General features: G+C 32.9%; 2 protein-coding genes across 2 annotated transcripts in view; one reads left to right on the forward strand and one right to left on the reverse strand.

Moving 5' to 3' along the window:
- The window catches only part of LOC143082673 (uncharacterized), a 32,247-nt gene extending 26,345 nt beyond the window's left edge, over positions 1 to 5,902 (forward strand). Inside the window, exons 6-11 of the mRNA XM_076258483.1 lie at positions 108 to 467; positions 1,019 to 1,135; positions 2,356 to 2,430; positions 2,678 to 2,696; positions 4,325 to 4,479; positions 5,512 to 5,902. Of these exons, the coding sequence (XP_076114598.1) occupies positions 108 to 467; positions 1,019 to 1,135; positions 2,356 to 2,430; positions 2,678 to 2,696; positions 4,325 to 4,479; positions 5,512 to 5,564 (779 nt within the window). The 3' untranslated portion in view covers positions 5,565 to 5,902. The remainder of the gene's footprint in view (positions 1 to 107; positions 468 to 1,018; positions 1,136 to 2,355; positions 2,431 to 2,677; positions 2,697 to 4,324; positions 4,480 to 5,511) is intronic.
- Positions 5,903 to 8,719: 2,817 nt separating this feature from the next.
- On the reverse strand, positions 8,720 to 15,751 carry LOC143082674 (fatty acid-binding protein, liver-like). Its single transcript, XM_076258484.1, has 4 exons — positions 15,594 to 15,751; positions 13,883 to 14,058; positions 12,686 to 12,799; positions 8,720 to 9,007 (listed from the first exon to the last, which is right to left on the reverse strand). The coding sequence occupies exons 1-4, from the start codon at positions 15,667 to 15,669 to the stop codon at positions 8,957 to 8,959; spliced, it is 417 nt and encodes a 138-aa protein (XP_076114599.1). The 5' UTR covers positions 15,670 to 15,751; the 3' UTR covers positions 8,720 to 8,956.
- Between the last annotated feature and the right edge of the window lie 467 nt (positions 15,752 to 16,218).

A 16,218-nucleotide genomic window follows, 5' to 3' on the forward strand; every position in this document is an offset into this window, starting at 1 on the left:
CATATTGAATTCCATTTGTGTGTAGTGCATTGTGACGTACGTCTTGATTTTGCAAATTTTGATTTATCTTTTTAGAAAAGTAATAACACGAATATTATATTTTCTAGCAAAACCGGTTTTTATGCCGAACATCAAAGGTATTAACAAATCGACTACGCATAGTAAAGTTGGAAGAACAGTAGAGTTAACGGTCAAAGTGTATAGTATTCCTAAGTACGATTCAATAACATGGTATCGTGGAATAAACAAAGAACTCCAGATCATTCATTCCCAAAAGTATAGTTTGTCCGAAACATCCGCGATTGTGAAAGGTTTTTTTCACGACACAGAAGTTGATCTCGATGGATTTATTATGACTCTCAAAATCAATAATTTAACTACTGATGATTTCACTACTTACTCATTACAATTAGAAAACAACTATGGCAGTCCAGCTGAGTACGTAGTTACCCTAGAACTATCAGGAAGTAAGTGAAATATATCTTACTTTGGTTAAAATTCCGTCAATTCATCTTTATTTCATTTGCTTCCGTTGTTCTAGCATTGTTGAAATGTCAGATCCGAATACCAAAGATACAAACCTTTTCAAACGTGAATCGATTCATATATGTTTTATCTAAACCTTTTTCAGTCGTAAATCAATCCAATTATAAATATGGTCCTATAATCAATCTGAATGTTGCCCCAATTAAATAAACATTTATCGTTGGATTTATATCCTTTGAGCCGAATACATGAATAAGGATCTGATGACAGCAAAGGCATATTCAAACTCTCAGTTGGGAGAAAAATTGCAATGCCAAGCTTAAAGCAAATAAACGTAAAACAACAACAAAAAGACACACAAATGTCTTTGAAAACTTAAACTAAGCAACAAGAACAATTCTTAACACTAGGAATGATCGCAGGTGCTCAGAATCATAAATTCATATTTGTAAAACTATAACAGTTTTTAAGAACTGAAATCCTTTGATATCTATCATTATTATTCCTTTTAATGCTTATCTTATTGAAATAGATTCAGATTTGAATATAAATCAAGATAGTAGCATTCCTGTTGTTGTTGGTAGCAGTATTGGGTGTCTAGCATTGGTACTTGTTGGAGCAGTTATCATTATCGCAATAAGGAAAACAGGTATGATAACTTTTTTCAACGCACTATTTCTGACATCACATACAAAGATTTCAAATTACGTTAATTTACCAGTTTCTTCTGTTACCTATTTTGAAATTATACTTTAACTTCTTTTTAACTTAGTTTTACAGTGCACATTGCTGGATGTTTGTTTATTCCACCTCGGATAGAGGTATAGGGGAGGTTGGGATCTCACAAAGCATGTTTAACGCCACTTCATTTTTCTGAGGAGACTCTGGCATTTGTTAGTCTTGTATGTTTTTATCCTTTTTTTTAGTTCATTTATATAATTCGGAGTTTAATGTGACTTCCATTTTCACTGAAATATTACATATAGTTTTATGGGTAAGGTCAGGGAAGCACGCCTGCGGGTGCGGTATTTTCCCGCTGTGCTGAAGACCCATATGTTGATGGTTTTTTTTTTTGTTCTTTGGTAGGTTTGTTGTCTCTTTGTCTCATTCCCCATTTCCATTATCAATTTTGAAAGTCTATGATTAATTGTATTGTTCATTCATGTAACCCACAATAAAAATAAAGTGACGTCATTGGTTGAATTCCCATTATTATGAATGTGTGTACCAATCATATTGATAATTGTATTGTTCATTCATGTAATCCACAATAAAAATAAAATGACGTCATTGGTTGAATTCCCATTTTTCGTGTAGGTTTTGATTATTAATCACCATAAACCAGGTATATGATAACATTATATATTACAATATCGTAAGTCAGATAAATCGCGTCTTGGTTTGTTTGTTCCCTCGAGATTACGTTTATCAGCCAATACTGGTTTCCCAATTGCAACTTATGGATTTATTCTGTATTCTAATTATTGTTATCTTCTTGTTATTTTGACAAAAAAATATGTTGATGTGACATTGAAAGAATTACCTTAAAGTCACATAAGACTACAAATTTAACAAGACATGGATAAGCTTAAACAAACTAAACGTCATTATAATAACCAGAACTCATAATACTTGAAGAACGTTATATAAAAATACGAGATGATAAACACTCTATTAATAATCGTATTTGATAACGGAAATATTCCAAAACAATTAAATGCATGAATTAAAATCATGTTTATGATAGAAACGAAAATTACAATTTCGCAAAAATAATGTTAAAAAGAAAATATTTCTTACAATATGACAGACACACATATATACGAATTGCTTACACATATGTTTGTATTTAATATTTCTGATTTTTAGGATGCAAACTGGAAAAGATACCTGATTCTAAAACAAAAGCGGAGAGTGATATTCATTTCTATCAGAACCAAGAATGTAAGTTTAATGTTTTTGTCTTGCAACATTAACTAACAAACCCTTCATTTTTTATTGCTGTTTCTGCTATCGTTCCGTGCAAATCTCCTTCGAAATAAAAATAAATAAATAAAAAAATACAATTATCTGTGTTGTCTACTTTTTCAAATGAAAAGTGTTTTTCTCTTACCTTTATTATTGAAAATTGGTTATCATTACTTTGTATTTTAGCATTATATCGAAGTACACTAGTGCTTTTACATTTCAGTTGCTACCGGGGAAAACAGGTATGAAATCTAGATCTATATTACTATAAATTAAAAATGGTTTGAAAGTACCAACGGGTTAAACGTATTTCCTTTTAAAGTAACAAAGAAACAACTATAAATAAGAGGATGGTAGATAGATATTAGTAAATTTAAAGCAAAGAGATTATTTCCATAAGAATCTTGCAGTTATATGACAGTTGTTTTCAATTCGTTTGATATGTTTGAGCTTTTTGTTTGCCATTTTTAAAGAGACTTGATGTTTTGAATTTTGTCTTTGATTTCATCATTTTTGGTTTTTTACTTTTTTATAAAAAAAAAAAAAAACACAAAGGCGAAAGAGATAAGCAAAAATTATAAGATCATATTCAAACAAAAAAAAAGAAATAATATTGAAAATCAAGTAATAAATATATAATTGGCCTTAACAGTGGAGTTTATTTCTCTTTCCGTTCTATAATATTTCAATGCAGGAAAATGATACAAATTGTAAAAATTACAAAATCCCTCAATATATGTAGGACTCAAATCTATGGCGGGTTCCAAATCTATGGCAGATTCCTAATCTATGGCAAATGTGACGATACAAACGTCAAACTAATCAAATCTATGGCAGATTTTATTCATAACGTCACAATGAGGAGGTAAGTCAATATTACATCGTCGTCGCCGCCGCTTACTATGGTGCAACCCATAGATTTAAACACCATCCCAGATGAAGGTATTTTCCTCAACAACAATTTGCGGATAGTTAAAAGTGACCTTTTATCCAAAAGAGAGACAAAATGTTCTGTATCGGCCGAAGCCCGCAATGAATAAGGACACCGCTGTTTTCAGCAACAAATATTTTAGAAAATTAGTTATAAAAAAACATTTTACGGCTGGCAAAATTTATAAAGTGAAAGATTAAATTTCCGGATACCAATTTGATTTAAATCATCATCAAATAAAAAAAGTATTAACGATGAAATAACATTATGTGAAAATTCAAAATGTTCAGTTTTATTCGTATTTAAAAAAAAAACTGCCTTCTTGTTTGTTAAGGATCTTACTTTTTAGTTTAATAAATGGTTAAACAGGTGCAATGCTTAGATTGAAATAAAGTTTATTTTTACAGGACGCATCATTTTAATCATGAAATTTGTTTTAAGTCAACGAATTTATCGTTTACGGTATTTTTTTTATCACCATCACGATTCGGTTTACCATTATGGAATATTTATTTCACACATGTTTATAGACATGATATATATCTAGCTCTCATTTAAATCGTCATCAAATAAAAAAGATGTACTAGCGATGAAATAAAGATAAAGTGAAAATTCAAACCGTTGATTTTTTTTAAATATGAAAACTGCGTTCTTTTTTGTTTTTGGCACTTACTAGTTAGTTTATTAAATGGTCCAAGCAGTTACCATGACCAGATTGGAAAATGTTTTTTTTTACGGGGCATCAATCTTAAAGTCTAGGCAATTACAAAACTTTCTATAGATTTGGGATGGCATGACGTCACATTTCACATTTACAATAGATTAGGAATCTGCCATGGATTTGGAACCTTCCATAGATTTGAGTCCTACATATATATTGTTTGTTGCTTAACGGTTTGTAATAAAACAATGAATGCATTTTAAGAACTATCATTTAAGGGAGCCGAAATACGAAGGTTTGAATCTAAGAGCTGATTGTCAGGATCAACATACAACATATGAATCTCTGAAAAATGACAAATCAGCGGCCATGCATAATGGGACCAATAATGTAACAAAGATGGGAGGTGGAAAATCAAAATTAAACATCGATGGTATGTTGATTGGTAAAACTAATTAAATTCAAAAACATTATCAAAATGTTATTAAATAAAATTTGGCAAGATCAGAATATAAGAACGTTTTGCATTGCAGTTTAATTATTTCATACACTATCTGCTATTTGTGGTGATATATAACGTGGATAATGATCGAAAACTACAATAAGTAAATATATCCAATCAGGACACAAAAAAGTATATGTGAAAATTACAGATGAATTTTAATCCAATTATCTTCTAGAACACAGACACAAACATAAAAGAACATATCAGAAAGATGTCTAGAAAGCAATAATAACCCCGATTTTTCTAAATATTTTATATATAACCCAGAGGTTTAGCTAGTCTAAAACCAGGTTTACCCGACCATACAACATAGCAATGCTTTATGGTTACTTTGGATGCAACTAAAATTTAAATGTTCAAAGGACTCTTATGTACTTGTATTTAGAAGCACCGTGGTACTGAGATAGGATTTGAACGTGATTTCATAAATCAAACATTACATGGAATAATCGTTTCAAAAATGATATCGGATATGTTCCTTACGTCGTAACTACAATCCCCTTCCCTTTCATGAATGTGACCTACCGAATTAGACTATTTACCGGATTTGTTATCACATAGGCAACACGACGGGTGCCGCATGTGGAGCAGGATCTTCTTACCCTTCCGGAGCACCTGAGATCACCCTAGATTTTTGGTGGGGTTCGTGTTGTTTATTCTTTAGTTTTCTATGTTGTGTCGTGTGTGCTGTTGTTTGTTTGTCTTTTTCATTTTTAGCCATGGCGTTGTCAGTTTGTTTTAGATTTATGAGTTTGACTGTCCCTTTGGTATCTTTCGTCCCTCTTTTACATATATAATCCTGACATAAACAATTTTTGTTTGATTAAGATGACGGTTAGTTTGATTCGAAAATGGTATATTTTCAGTTTATCTTCGCTAATGTGTTTTTATGACGGAACATATATTATAACATGTAGTGTGTCAGCAACGGATTATTACTATACCTTTTTTTTGTTTTAGAATCACATGGTGAATATGTAAATCAAGGTGGATACTACTTAAATGTTCTGTGATGTATTAAACCAATGTACATCGAAAGATCGAGACTTGATATATTAGTATGCTTTATCTAGAAAGATAAAATTATATCTGTGAAGATTTAGTTTGTTATACTGTATAGGTTTTTAGAATTATTGAAAAATTATTATTTTGAATTTTTATTACAGAATGTTTTCAGTGAGTGTGAAGATTTAGTTTGTTATATATGTTTTTAGTAATATTAGAAATTATTAGGTTGTCTCGATTACAGAATGTATGTGTATGTGTTCCTGTCAACAATTATAAAAGAGAGAATGTATCAGTGTTGATATTTGACGTTTCTCAATTAAGGTGAATAAAGGTTATGAATTATTTTTTTTATTTTACTTTTTACTGTAATATAAAGAAAAAAATAAACTTATTAAGAAACAAAAAAAAACGTTATTTTGTTGATCCGACGTACAGTTTTGAGTACTTCCTACTTTTGTTCACAATAATTCAAACGACTGCATATGAACAAACAAACATTATTTTCCAATATATATTTGATTAAATGGCAAGTACATGTCGTTATGTCCGGTTGAACACATAATGAAGCTTCTATTACTTCAAGGATAGTCCGACTAAAACAAATATCGGATACTTCCTACCAACGTACCGCTACACAGCCACATGTTTGAGACATGTATATGTCACATATCATCTTTTAATTCGTATCATCAAATAACATGCACATTTCATAAAAATCCATCGAAGATTCAACATGTCATTACATATTTCTAAGCAATAATGAAAGAACTGTACACATTTGTGTTTGGCATCAAAACTATTGTCAAAATCGTTATTGACAATGTATTGAAAAACAGTGTTTAATATACAAATTAATCGGATAATATGGAGAAGGTGACATACTTTTGACCTCAGAATGTAAATTACACATTAAAAACAATACAAATATATGATATCAAATATGTATAGGATTATTTATAATCAATAGCGAAAAAAACCGATTATGAATTCTAAGCAAATAGGGTTTTGTTTTTCCAAATATGTTTAGATAAATTAAAAAAAAACGTCCAACAATCATTTTATTTCCTTCAAATCTTTTTGCAGTGATTGTATCTTTCCAACACATTATTTAATGATTAGTTTTGTCTCGCCTAACGCCATCTTCACCTATTCATTGTGTTCACGTTCCTTAAAATTATGGGCAAACGAAAGTAAGGGAACGGAAACGAAAAACATTTAGCAACGTTTCCCTTTTTAAAGCGGCATACCTCTGAAACATAAAAGAGATATTACACAAATTCAGATTTGATTTTTTTTTGGAGGGGGCTGTTGTTTTGCAAGAAGCATTGTGCATCAGTTTCATAACATTTGTCTTGTGCAAAAACTATATTTAGATAACGGAAATTAATTTTGGACATACAGACGGACAAGGATAACACTCAATGTTCACTCCGCTCCTACGGGTGCGTTAAAATTACCATATCACAATCACAAGTCATAATGGTGCACTGTATAACTACCAAGCCACACCAGATGATATAACCAAATATTGTTAAATGGCGTGTCAATTAATTACATGTACATATAATTCCTAGCATTATGAGACTTAAAGGGTTTTAAAGTATTCACTTCCCCTAGGATTTTATGTCTCAAACAAATATATAAAAAAATAGCTTTAAGCGTTTAGGTAAAAAAAAATTAAAACATTTGACTCCCTCAATAAAAAAAAATGACTGCCATGAATTAGCCAAAAGTGCTAAAATATGCTTTAAAAACTAACAATCAATCAGGACAGAGAGAGCAACCAAAAATACAGTAGCAGTGAATTCAGGATTATGGTGGGGTCGAAGTACACAAAAAGGAATATCTATATTAGGAAGAAACGTTACATGTGATACGCTAATTTGATATATCTATGTTTGCTTTATATATATAAAAAAAGAAGATATGGTATGAGTGCCAATGAGACAACTCAAAATGACACAGAAGTTAACAACTTTAGGTCACCGTGCGGCCTTCAACAAAAGGCCCCTACCGCATAGTCAGCTATAAAGGGCCCAAAAATAACAATATAAAACAATTCAATTTATGCCTTCTTGTTGCAAAATAAACTGTATTTGTACGAGAGCATATTAACATATACATATTTTGCCAAAAAAAATGAGATGTTTTTAAAGATCACTAACCAACACCACTTAGTATGTTCTTGTAACCTTTTATCAACTGTTGTCGTGAATATATTGTTAATAACATATCTTGGTAAAATCTATTTCTTTTATCACAGGGTCCAAGGTAATTCTGTGTATGCGAGTTTTTCTTTCTTTTTTTCCTTTGTCGATAAGATCATACACATTTTATATATCAATGAATATTCTAGTATATCTATACGTATTAACTGGTAAAATATAAATACACTCTCATGAATAAAATATAATTAGGCTATATGTAAATAAGACGGCAACCAAAAAATCTGGGGAGAAAAGTCGGCATTAGCTTATATGATCATTATTTTGTTTTGTTCTGGTGTATAAACCATGAGTTGTTATCTCTTCTCTTAGGTTGTGTATCTTAAATAATTCGCTTGTTGAATAGCCAAACATCAGTCTGTCATGTAGATATAAAAAACATAACTAGTTTGATTTGCTGAATTGATAGTTTTCCATTTCTCAACAAACTGTTCAATGGTTATTTTCTGTCTCGACGTCTACTGCTTAGTTCATTAAATAAACCGTCTGAGAGTTAAAAACGTATCGTGATCGTTACGGTCTTAGACCTTTTTAAATTCAAGTACATTTAAATATAGATAAAACTAAGTCTCAATTATACTCTGATAAAAATAAGGTTGGCAATTTAAATGTAATACATATAAACAATGTGAGAATATATTTGTCGTGGATATTATTACATGAACATTGCATGTGATTAAGCAACAACAAAACAAGTAAAAGTAATTAGGATTTAAGGTTTTCAAAAATCATTATTTAAAAAAAAATTATTGTAATAAATTTAAAATGTTATTTGTTAAACGCTGAAAGGAAAATGTTAACGAGAGGTCAATGAACGAAGGCACGAGTAGCTATTATTATAGTTCTCTTTCAAAGTTTGTAGTGCAATAATCTTAAGCAAAACATTTCCATTACGTTGTTGTAATTGTGTGTGAATACAGCATAAGACATTACAATACGGTTATAGTCGTCCATTTTATTTTTAAATAAAGCTGATGTTGACAACATTTATTATTTTTTTCCGTCGACGAAGCAAACAGGAATATATAAGTTACATCTAGTAGGAAACTAAGCTGTGTTAAACATTTGTTTGTCGTTTCTTCTTTCATCCGTGTAAGCAACTATACATAGAAATTAAATAAAACGAGAAGCATGTTTCTAAAGCTTTGGCACTACTGTTGTATTGCAGATTATCACTGTTTCTCAAGTTCATAGGTCATAGTCACTCCCCCACAAGTTGTTGACTAAAAAAATGAAAAACATTCATAAAATGAATTAAGCATTAAATGAAAAACAATCATAAATTGGCATAGGCATTAAGTGAAAAACACTCATTAAATGGCATAAGCATTAAGGACTAAAATAAAGCGCGCACTTGATACATTTTCATAACATTCCTATTTCAAAACAAACTGAGAAGCAAGAGATTATTGAAAAGGTAAATACAATACCAGCAATATTGCTTTTTAAAATGTGCATGGTTTTTCTTTGGACATTGGTTAAAATCGTGTTTTGTTTTTGCACTGCTGTTCTGGCTGCTGTATGATTTGTTTTTGTAAGAACGTCAAATTAACAATAAAAGGGCACAGTGTGAGTTTACATAAATTACTATATATTAAACTTTGAGCCTGCCATAGAAGTATGGTGACTTCTATCTAGGCTTTTATTGTAAGTTTGTGTTTTTGGGGTTTTGACTCGTTTGATTATAACCAGCATAATTACACGAACATATGTTGTTTTTCAGTCGCCTGTAATGCTGTAATTGTCATTTGAATGCTGCCTCTCATATTTCATTTTCATTTTATTGTTTTGTACATAACTCCAACCCTTTGTTTTCTAATTGGATGTGATTTACATTTGTTTATGTTGGTCATCATATAGATCACCGTGTGGTATGGGTTGTGCTCATTCAAGGTCGTATGATGACATGATCTATTGTTGTATCTATGTCATTTGGTTTTTGTTGGATTGTTGTCTCGTTGGCAATCATACATGTACATCTTTTTATTCCTTTATCATCATTCAAACAAACAAATCATTTGATCATATCAATATGTGTTTATGGCGAAAGGCAATTATAAAATGTTTGGAGTGTAAATAAACTAAAGGCTCTCAAGAGCCTGTATCGCTCACCTGACTCTACTTGGGTTTTTAAAATCATATAAAAAAAGATAAAATTTGGCTGCAAATTAACAACACTTGGCAAGCACCTCATAAGAAAAGGACTATTCATGCTATATTTGATTTCATTCCATTCCCTGGTTCTCTAGAAGAAGACTTTTGTATGCATTTCTCATAGGGTCTTATGTTAACTTAGGCCCTCCGCTGGCAGCCATCTTGGATGATGGATCGAAAACAAAGTAACAACACTTGGTCAGCACCTCAGAAGGAACATTCATGCCATGTTTGGTTTAATTTCATTCAGTGGTTCTCTAGAAGAAGTCATTTGTATGCATTTCCCATAGGGTCCAATGTTAAACTAAGTCCCCCACTGGCGGCCATCTTGGATGATGGATCAGCTACAAAGTAACAACACTTGGTCATAACCTTATAAGGAACATTCATGCCATGTTTGGTTTCATTCCATTCAGTGGTTCTCTAGAAGAAGTCATTTGTAATGTATGCATTTCTCATAGGGTCCTATGTTAAACTAAGTCCCCCGCTGGTGGCCATCTTGGATGATGGATCGGCTACAATGTAACAACACTTGGTCAACACCTCATAAGGAACATGTATGCCATGTTTGGTTTCATTCCATTTAGTGGTTCTCTAAAAGAAGTCATTTGTATGAATTTCCCATAGGGTCCTATGTTAAACTAAATCCCCCGCTGGGGGCCATCTTGGATGATGGATCGGCGACAAAGTAACAACACTTGGTCAACACCTCATAAGGAACATTCATGTCATGTTTGGTTTCATTCCATTTAGTGGTTCTCTAGAAGAAGTCATTTGTATGCATTTCCCATAGGGTCCTATGTTAAACTAAGTCCCCCACTGGCGGCCATCTTGGATGATGGATCAGCTACAAAGTAACAGAACTTGGTAAGAACCTCATAAGGAACATTCATGCCATGTTTGGTTTCATCCCATTCAGTGGTTCTCTAGAAGAAGTCATTTGTATGCATTTCTCATAGGGTCCTATGCTAAACTAAGTCTCCCGCTGGTGGCCATCTTTGATGATGGACCAGCTACAAAGTAACAACACTTGGTCAACACCTCATAAGGAACATGTATGCCATGTTTGGTTTCATTCCATTCAGTGGTTCTCTAAAAGAAGTCATTTGTATGAATTTCACTTAAGGTCCTCTGTTAAACTAAGTCCCTGCTGGCGGCCATCTTGGATGATGGATCAGCGACAAAGTAACAACACTTGGTCAGCACCTCATAAGGAACATTTATGCCATGTTTGGTGTCATACCATTCAATGGTTCTCTAAAAGAAGTCATTTGTATGAATTTCCCATAAGGTCCTATGTTAAACTAAGTCCCTGCTGGCGGCCATCTTGGATGATGGATCGACGACAAAGTAACAACACTTGGTCAGCACCTCAGAAGGAACATTCATGCCATGTTTGGTTTCATTCCATTCAGTGGTTCTCTAGAAGAAGTCATTTGTATGCATTTCCCATAGGGTCCAATGTTAAACTAAGTCCCCCACTGGCGGCCATCTTGGATGATGGATCAGCTACAAAGTAACAACACTTGGTCAGAACCTTATAAGGAACATTCATGCCATGTTTGGTTTCATTCCATTCAGTGGTTCTCTAGAAGAAGTCATTTGTAATGTATGCATTTCTCATAGGGTCCTATGTTAAACTAAGTCCCCCGCTGGTGGCCATCTTGGATGATGGATCGGCTACAATGTAACAACACTTGGTCTACACCTCATAAGGAACATGTATGCCATGTTTGGTTTCATTCCATTTAGTGGTTCTCTAAAAGAAGTCATTTGTATGAATTTCCCATAGGGTCCTATGTTAATCTAAATCCCTCGCTGGGGGCCATCTTGGATGATGGATCGGCGACAAAGTAACAACACTTGGTCAGCACCTCATAAGGAACATTCATGCCATGTTTGGTTTCATTCCATTTAGTGGTTCTCTAGAAGAAGTCATTTGTATGCATTTCCCATAGGGTCCTATGTTAAACTAAGTCCGCCACTGGCGGCCATCTTGGATGATGGATCAGCTACAAAGTAACAACACTTGGTCAGAACCTTATAAGGAACATTCATGCCATGTTTGGTTTCATTCCATTCAGTGGTTCTCTAGAAGAAGTCATTTGTATGCATTTCTCATAGGGTCCTATGTTAAACTAAGTCCCCCGCTGGCGACCATCTTGGATGATGGATCAGCTACAAAGTAACAACAATTGGTCAGCACCTCATAAGGAACTTGTATGCCATGTTTGGTTTCATTCCATTCAGTGGTTCTCTAGAAGACGTCATTTTTATGCATTTCTCATAGGGTCCTATGTTAAACTAAGTCCCCCGCTGGCGGCCATCTTGGATAATGGATCGGTTACAAATTAACAACACTTGGTCAGCACCTCATAAGGAACATCCATGCTATGTTTGGTTTCATTTCATTCACTGGTCCTCTAGAAGATGTTCAAAATGTAAAAGGTTAACGACGACGACGACGGATGAACACGACGGACGACGACGACGGAAGACAGTTTAGTTTAAACATATTTATTTATAGTGGATTGGGAAACAAGTTTTGCAACTTATATCAATCCCTTTCCACTTTGCGGGTGCAAGTGCTGCCTTGGAAGACAGACCGCCAAGTGATCAGAAAAACTCATATTTAGACTTATAGCAGACAAAGAGCAAACAAATTGCGAATGAATTTTACACCGCATATAGCTATGCAGTTGGGTTTTGTCTTCAAGGTACGTGTTAATAATTTAAAGAAAACGTACAGCAATCATTTTATTTCCTTCAACTCGTTTTGTGGTGATTGTTTCTTTATATCCCATTATTTCATGACTAGTTTTGTCAGTCCATATGCCATCCTCACTTAGAGTTGCTGTAGCCTGCAAAAATGGATGTGTTAACAAATTGCATCTGTTGAAAATAAATTTTGATATTGTTAACAAAAACCAAAATACCATTATTGTTATACACATAATCACACGTATGGTGTACTGATACTCAAGTCTTCGATACATGTTAGTTTTTTTTCAGTTAATATTGGTTTGAAAAAGCTTTCAGAAACTGCAACTACCTTCAAACCTGTACTTAATGTGCTTTTGTTACGGGGATGTATAAATACCCTGCCACTTCTGGTCTGTGTTTTTATTAGCTGTTTTTTTCTACTCTCGGTAGGAGTGTGGCGCCAGAAAACTATTTTTTCCCCTCCACTATATGTGCTTGTCCCAAGTTCAGTTATTGTTGTTTGTTGCTGTATGTAAAAGATTTTTTTACGTTCATTATTTGGTTCATAAATCAGGCCGTTATTTAAACTGATTTACAGTTGTCAGCATGGGGCCGTTTGTAGCTGACTATGCGGTATGGGGTTTTGTCATTGTTGAAAGCCGTATGATGACCTACAGATGTTAGGTTCTGTGTCATTTGGTTTCTGCTGGAGAATTGTTGCATTGGTAATAATACTATACATCATTTTAGTTTATTCAACTCAAATATCAATCAATATTATTACGATAAGCTAAGCAGTATAAGGTATTTGCACTCTCTGTCATCCACTGATCGATTGACAAACGGATTGAGTTGTCATAAACCTTTCTCGAGATTAAACATGCACAGTTTTGGCTATTATAGACTGTATTTCATATCACAAAGGCAAATTATGCATGAAGTAAAAAAAACCTGGATATTTATAGATTATCGTTGATCATCTCAAAGAGATTGATTTTCTCGCATGAGCCGGTACGGCGAAAGCGAGAAAGGCAATCGAGTTCAGATGACCAATGCTAATCTGTTTATCACTATTTTACCTATAACGAAGATGTTAATTTCATTAGCAACGCCACGTGCCTCCTTAGTTCCTAGCGATAATTTTCCCTCCAAAGCGAGTAGCATTATATGAAAAATCATCACACAAAAAGATCAAAGGAATAATGCACAAAATAGCGATGAAGCAATGTTAACATATTAACCTTTACACCTTTGCCTTCAAAATCTTTTGTTACTAGTTCTTGTCCCAATATAAATGTGTAAGACTGTGGAGGCCCTAGACCAGTGTCATATGTGATTAACCATTTGTCTCCATCCTGTTTCATGTCCATAACTGTTACTACGTCTCTGTACTTGTCTATAAGATCTTTTGGAATACCTTCAGAAAACAAAATTACCTCATGTAGCGAATAATCATCAAATACTGATTTATGTTGATTAAACTTTGAATTTTTGAAAAACTAAGGATTTTCTTATCCCAGGCATAGATTACCGTATTTGGCACAACTTTTTGGAATTTTGGATCCTCAATGCTCTTCAACTTTGAACTTGTTTGGCTTTATGAATATTTTGATATGAGGGTCATTGATGAGTCTTATGTAGACGAAACGCGCGTCTGCCGTACTAAATTATAATCCTGGTACCTTTGATAACTATTAAGTATTTGCAAAAAAAATAGCTTTTAAGATTTAGAGATACGATGAATCATTCCTAAAATTAATGCATAAACAAATAACGTTTGCGATAATCAACAACAAATGACAAAACCCTAGAATTCACCATTTTTTTCGGAAGAAGTTACAACATCGGTTTTAGAACAAATATGTAAGACATGATCAGGAAATATAATTCATTAAATCGTGCCAGAATACTTTAAGAAAGTTATTAAAATTTGGAAAAAAAAACACATAGTGAATGTTATTTTTAGAGACAAAAAATAAGTCAATTTAGGAGTAAAATACGGATATTTTACAAAATGTACTTCTGAATTCTACCTTATGACTATAAACAAGCCTCTGTATAGGATTAGTGTAAATCAAGGATAGCTTAAGAAAGTTATTAAAGTATAAAAAAACGTTTACCACAGACTCGGTTCAGAGTGAATATTTCTTGACGCCGCTGCCACCGATAACGACGACGACGGAATTTAGGCTCGCTATTTCTGAATTTTGCGACAACAGTCGCACGGTAGACACAAATTATTAACTATTTTATAAAGGATACTTTGTATATTTTAATGACTTTTATTATCTGTAGTAGTTGAGATATTGATCGTGTCATATCTACAAGTTATATCCGCTACATTTATCTATTGGTACAAGGTATCATAGTATATGCGAGTTAATGCTTGTTTTCTTTCGTCGATAAGATTCTTACACATTTTGTCCTATATTTAAGTACATCCATGCTTATGTTCTAGTTAATATTTAATTCGTTAGCTAGTTACATGCCGCTTATGGATAACGTTATACTACATATGTAGTATAACGTAATCAGAGATCAATATTTTAATTAGATTGGATTTGGGTTTACATCATGAGCCGGCAATTAATTCACATAGAAAACTGAGGAATATTATAATCAAAAATGCTTTCGTCTTGACGCATAACCATCAATGTTTAACTAAATCAACATAGTTGCTTGTCTTCAAAGAGAGGGAAAGGATACCAAAGGCAAATTCAAACACATATTTTTAAAATAAACTGACACAGCTATGGCTTAACAAATACTTAAGAGACAAACAATAATACACAAACCACAACATTGAAAACCAAAGTCTGAGCAACACGAGCAACATTAAAAAGTGGCGTGATATCAGGTGCTCCGAAAGGATAAAAAGATCTTTAACAATCGTTTGTTCAATAGTCGCCTATTCATTACAACATAAATATATCATGCAAAAAATAGAATTACCTGAACTTGAACAGTATTCCTCATAGTTTTTCCTTGTTGAATTGATAGTTTTCCATTTCCCAACAAACTGTGCCATGTTTTTTTTTGTGTCGACGTATACTGCTTAATTCATTAAATAAACCGTCTGATAGTTCAACACATATCTTGATTGTTACGTTTTATTTCAAACCTTTAATAATTCAGGTACAATCAAAATCAATAATACTATGTCTAAATTATAAAAATCCCATGTTTGCACATGTTTAATAATCTTTTTGTTTGTATATAAAATATCAACAGTGACATGGATGGAATATTACACCTAATAAGCTCGGTTATATCGATTAAATGGCAATTGCTTTCAAAATGTAGAATACAAAAATGAACCATGATGAGCTAAAAATTCAACATAGAACTTTCGTCAAGTAAAAAACAATTTTGTCATAGGCCTTAGTAATCTACTAAACAGGTATTTAACATAGGATAGCAATCATAACTTTCACAAAAAAATATGGCGAAGGTTTTGAGATAGCTATACATTTAAAACAAAACGATCTGTAAATTGTTAGAAATCTTGAATTAGCTCCGGATATTTCGATCAGAAATCTACGAAGGGGCCCGAATCCCCGAGGACTAATTAACAAAA

This window comes from Mytilus galloprovincialis, chromosome 7, assembly GCF_965363235.1.
Source record: "Mytilus galloprovincialis chromosome 7, xbMytGall1.hap1.1, whole genome shotgun sequence".
Lineage (NCBI taxonomy): Eukaryota > Metazoa > Mollusca > Bivalvia > Mytilida > Mytilidae > Mytilus > Mytilus galloprovincialis.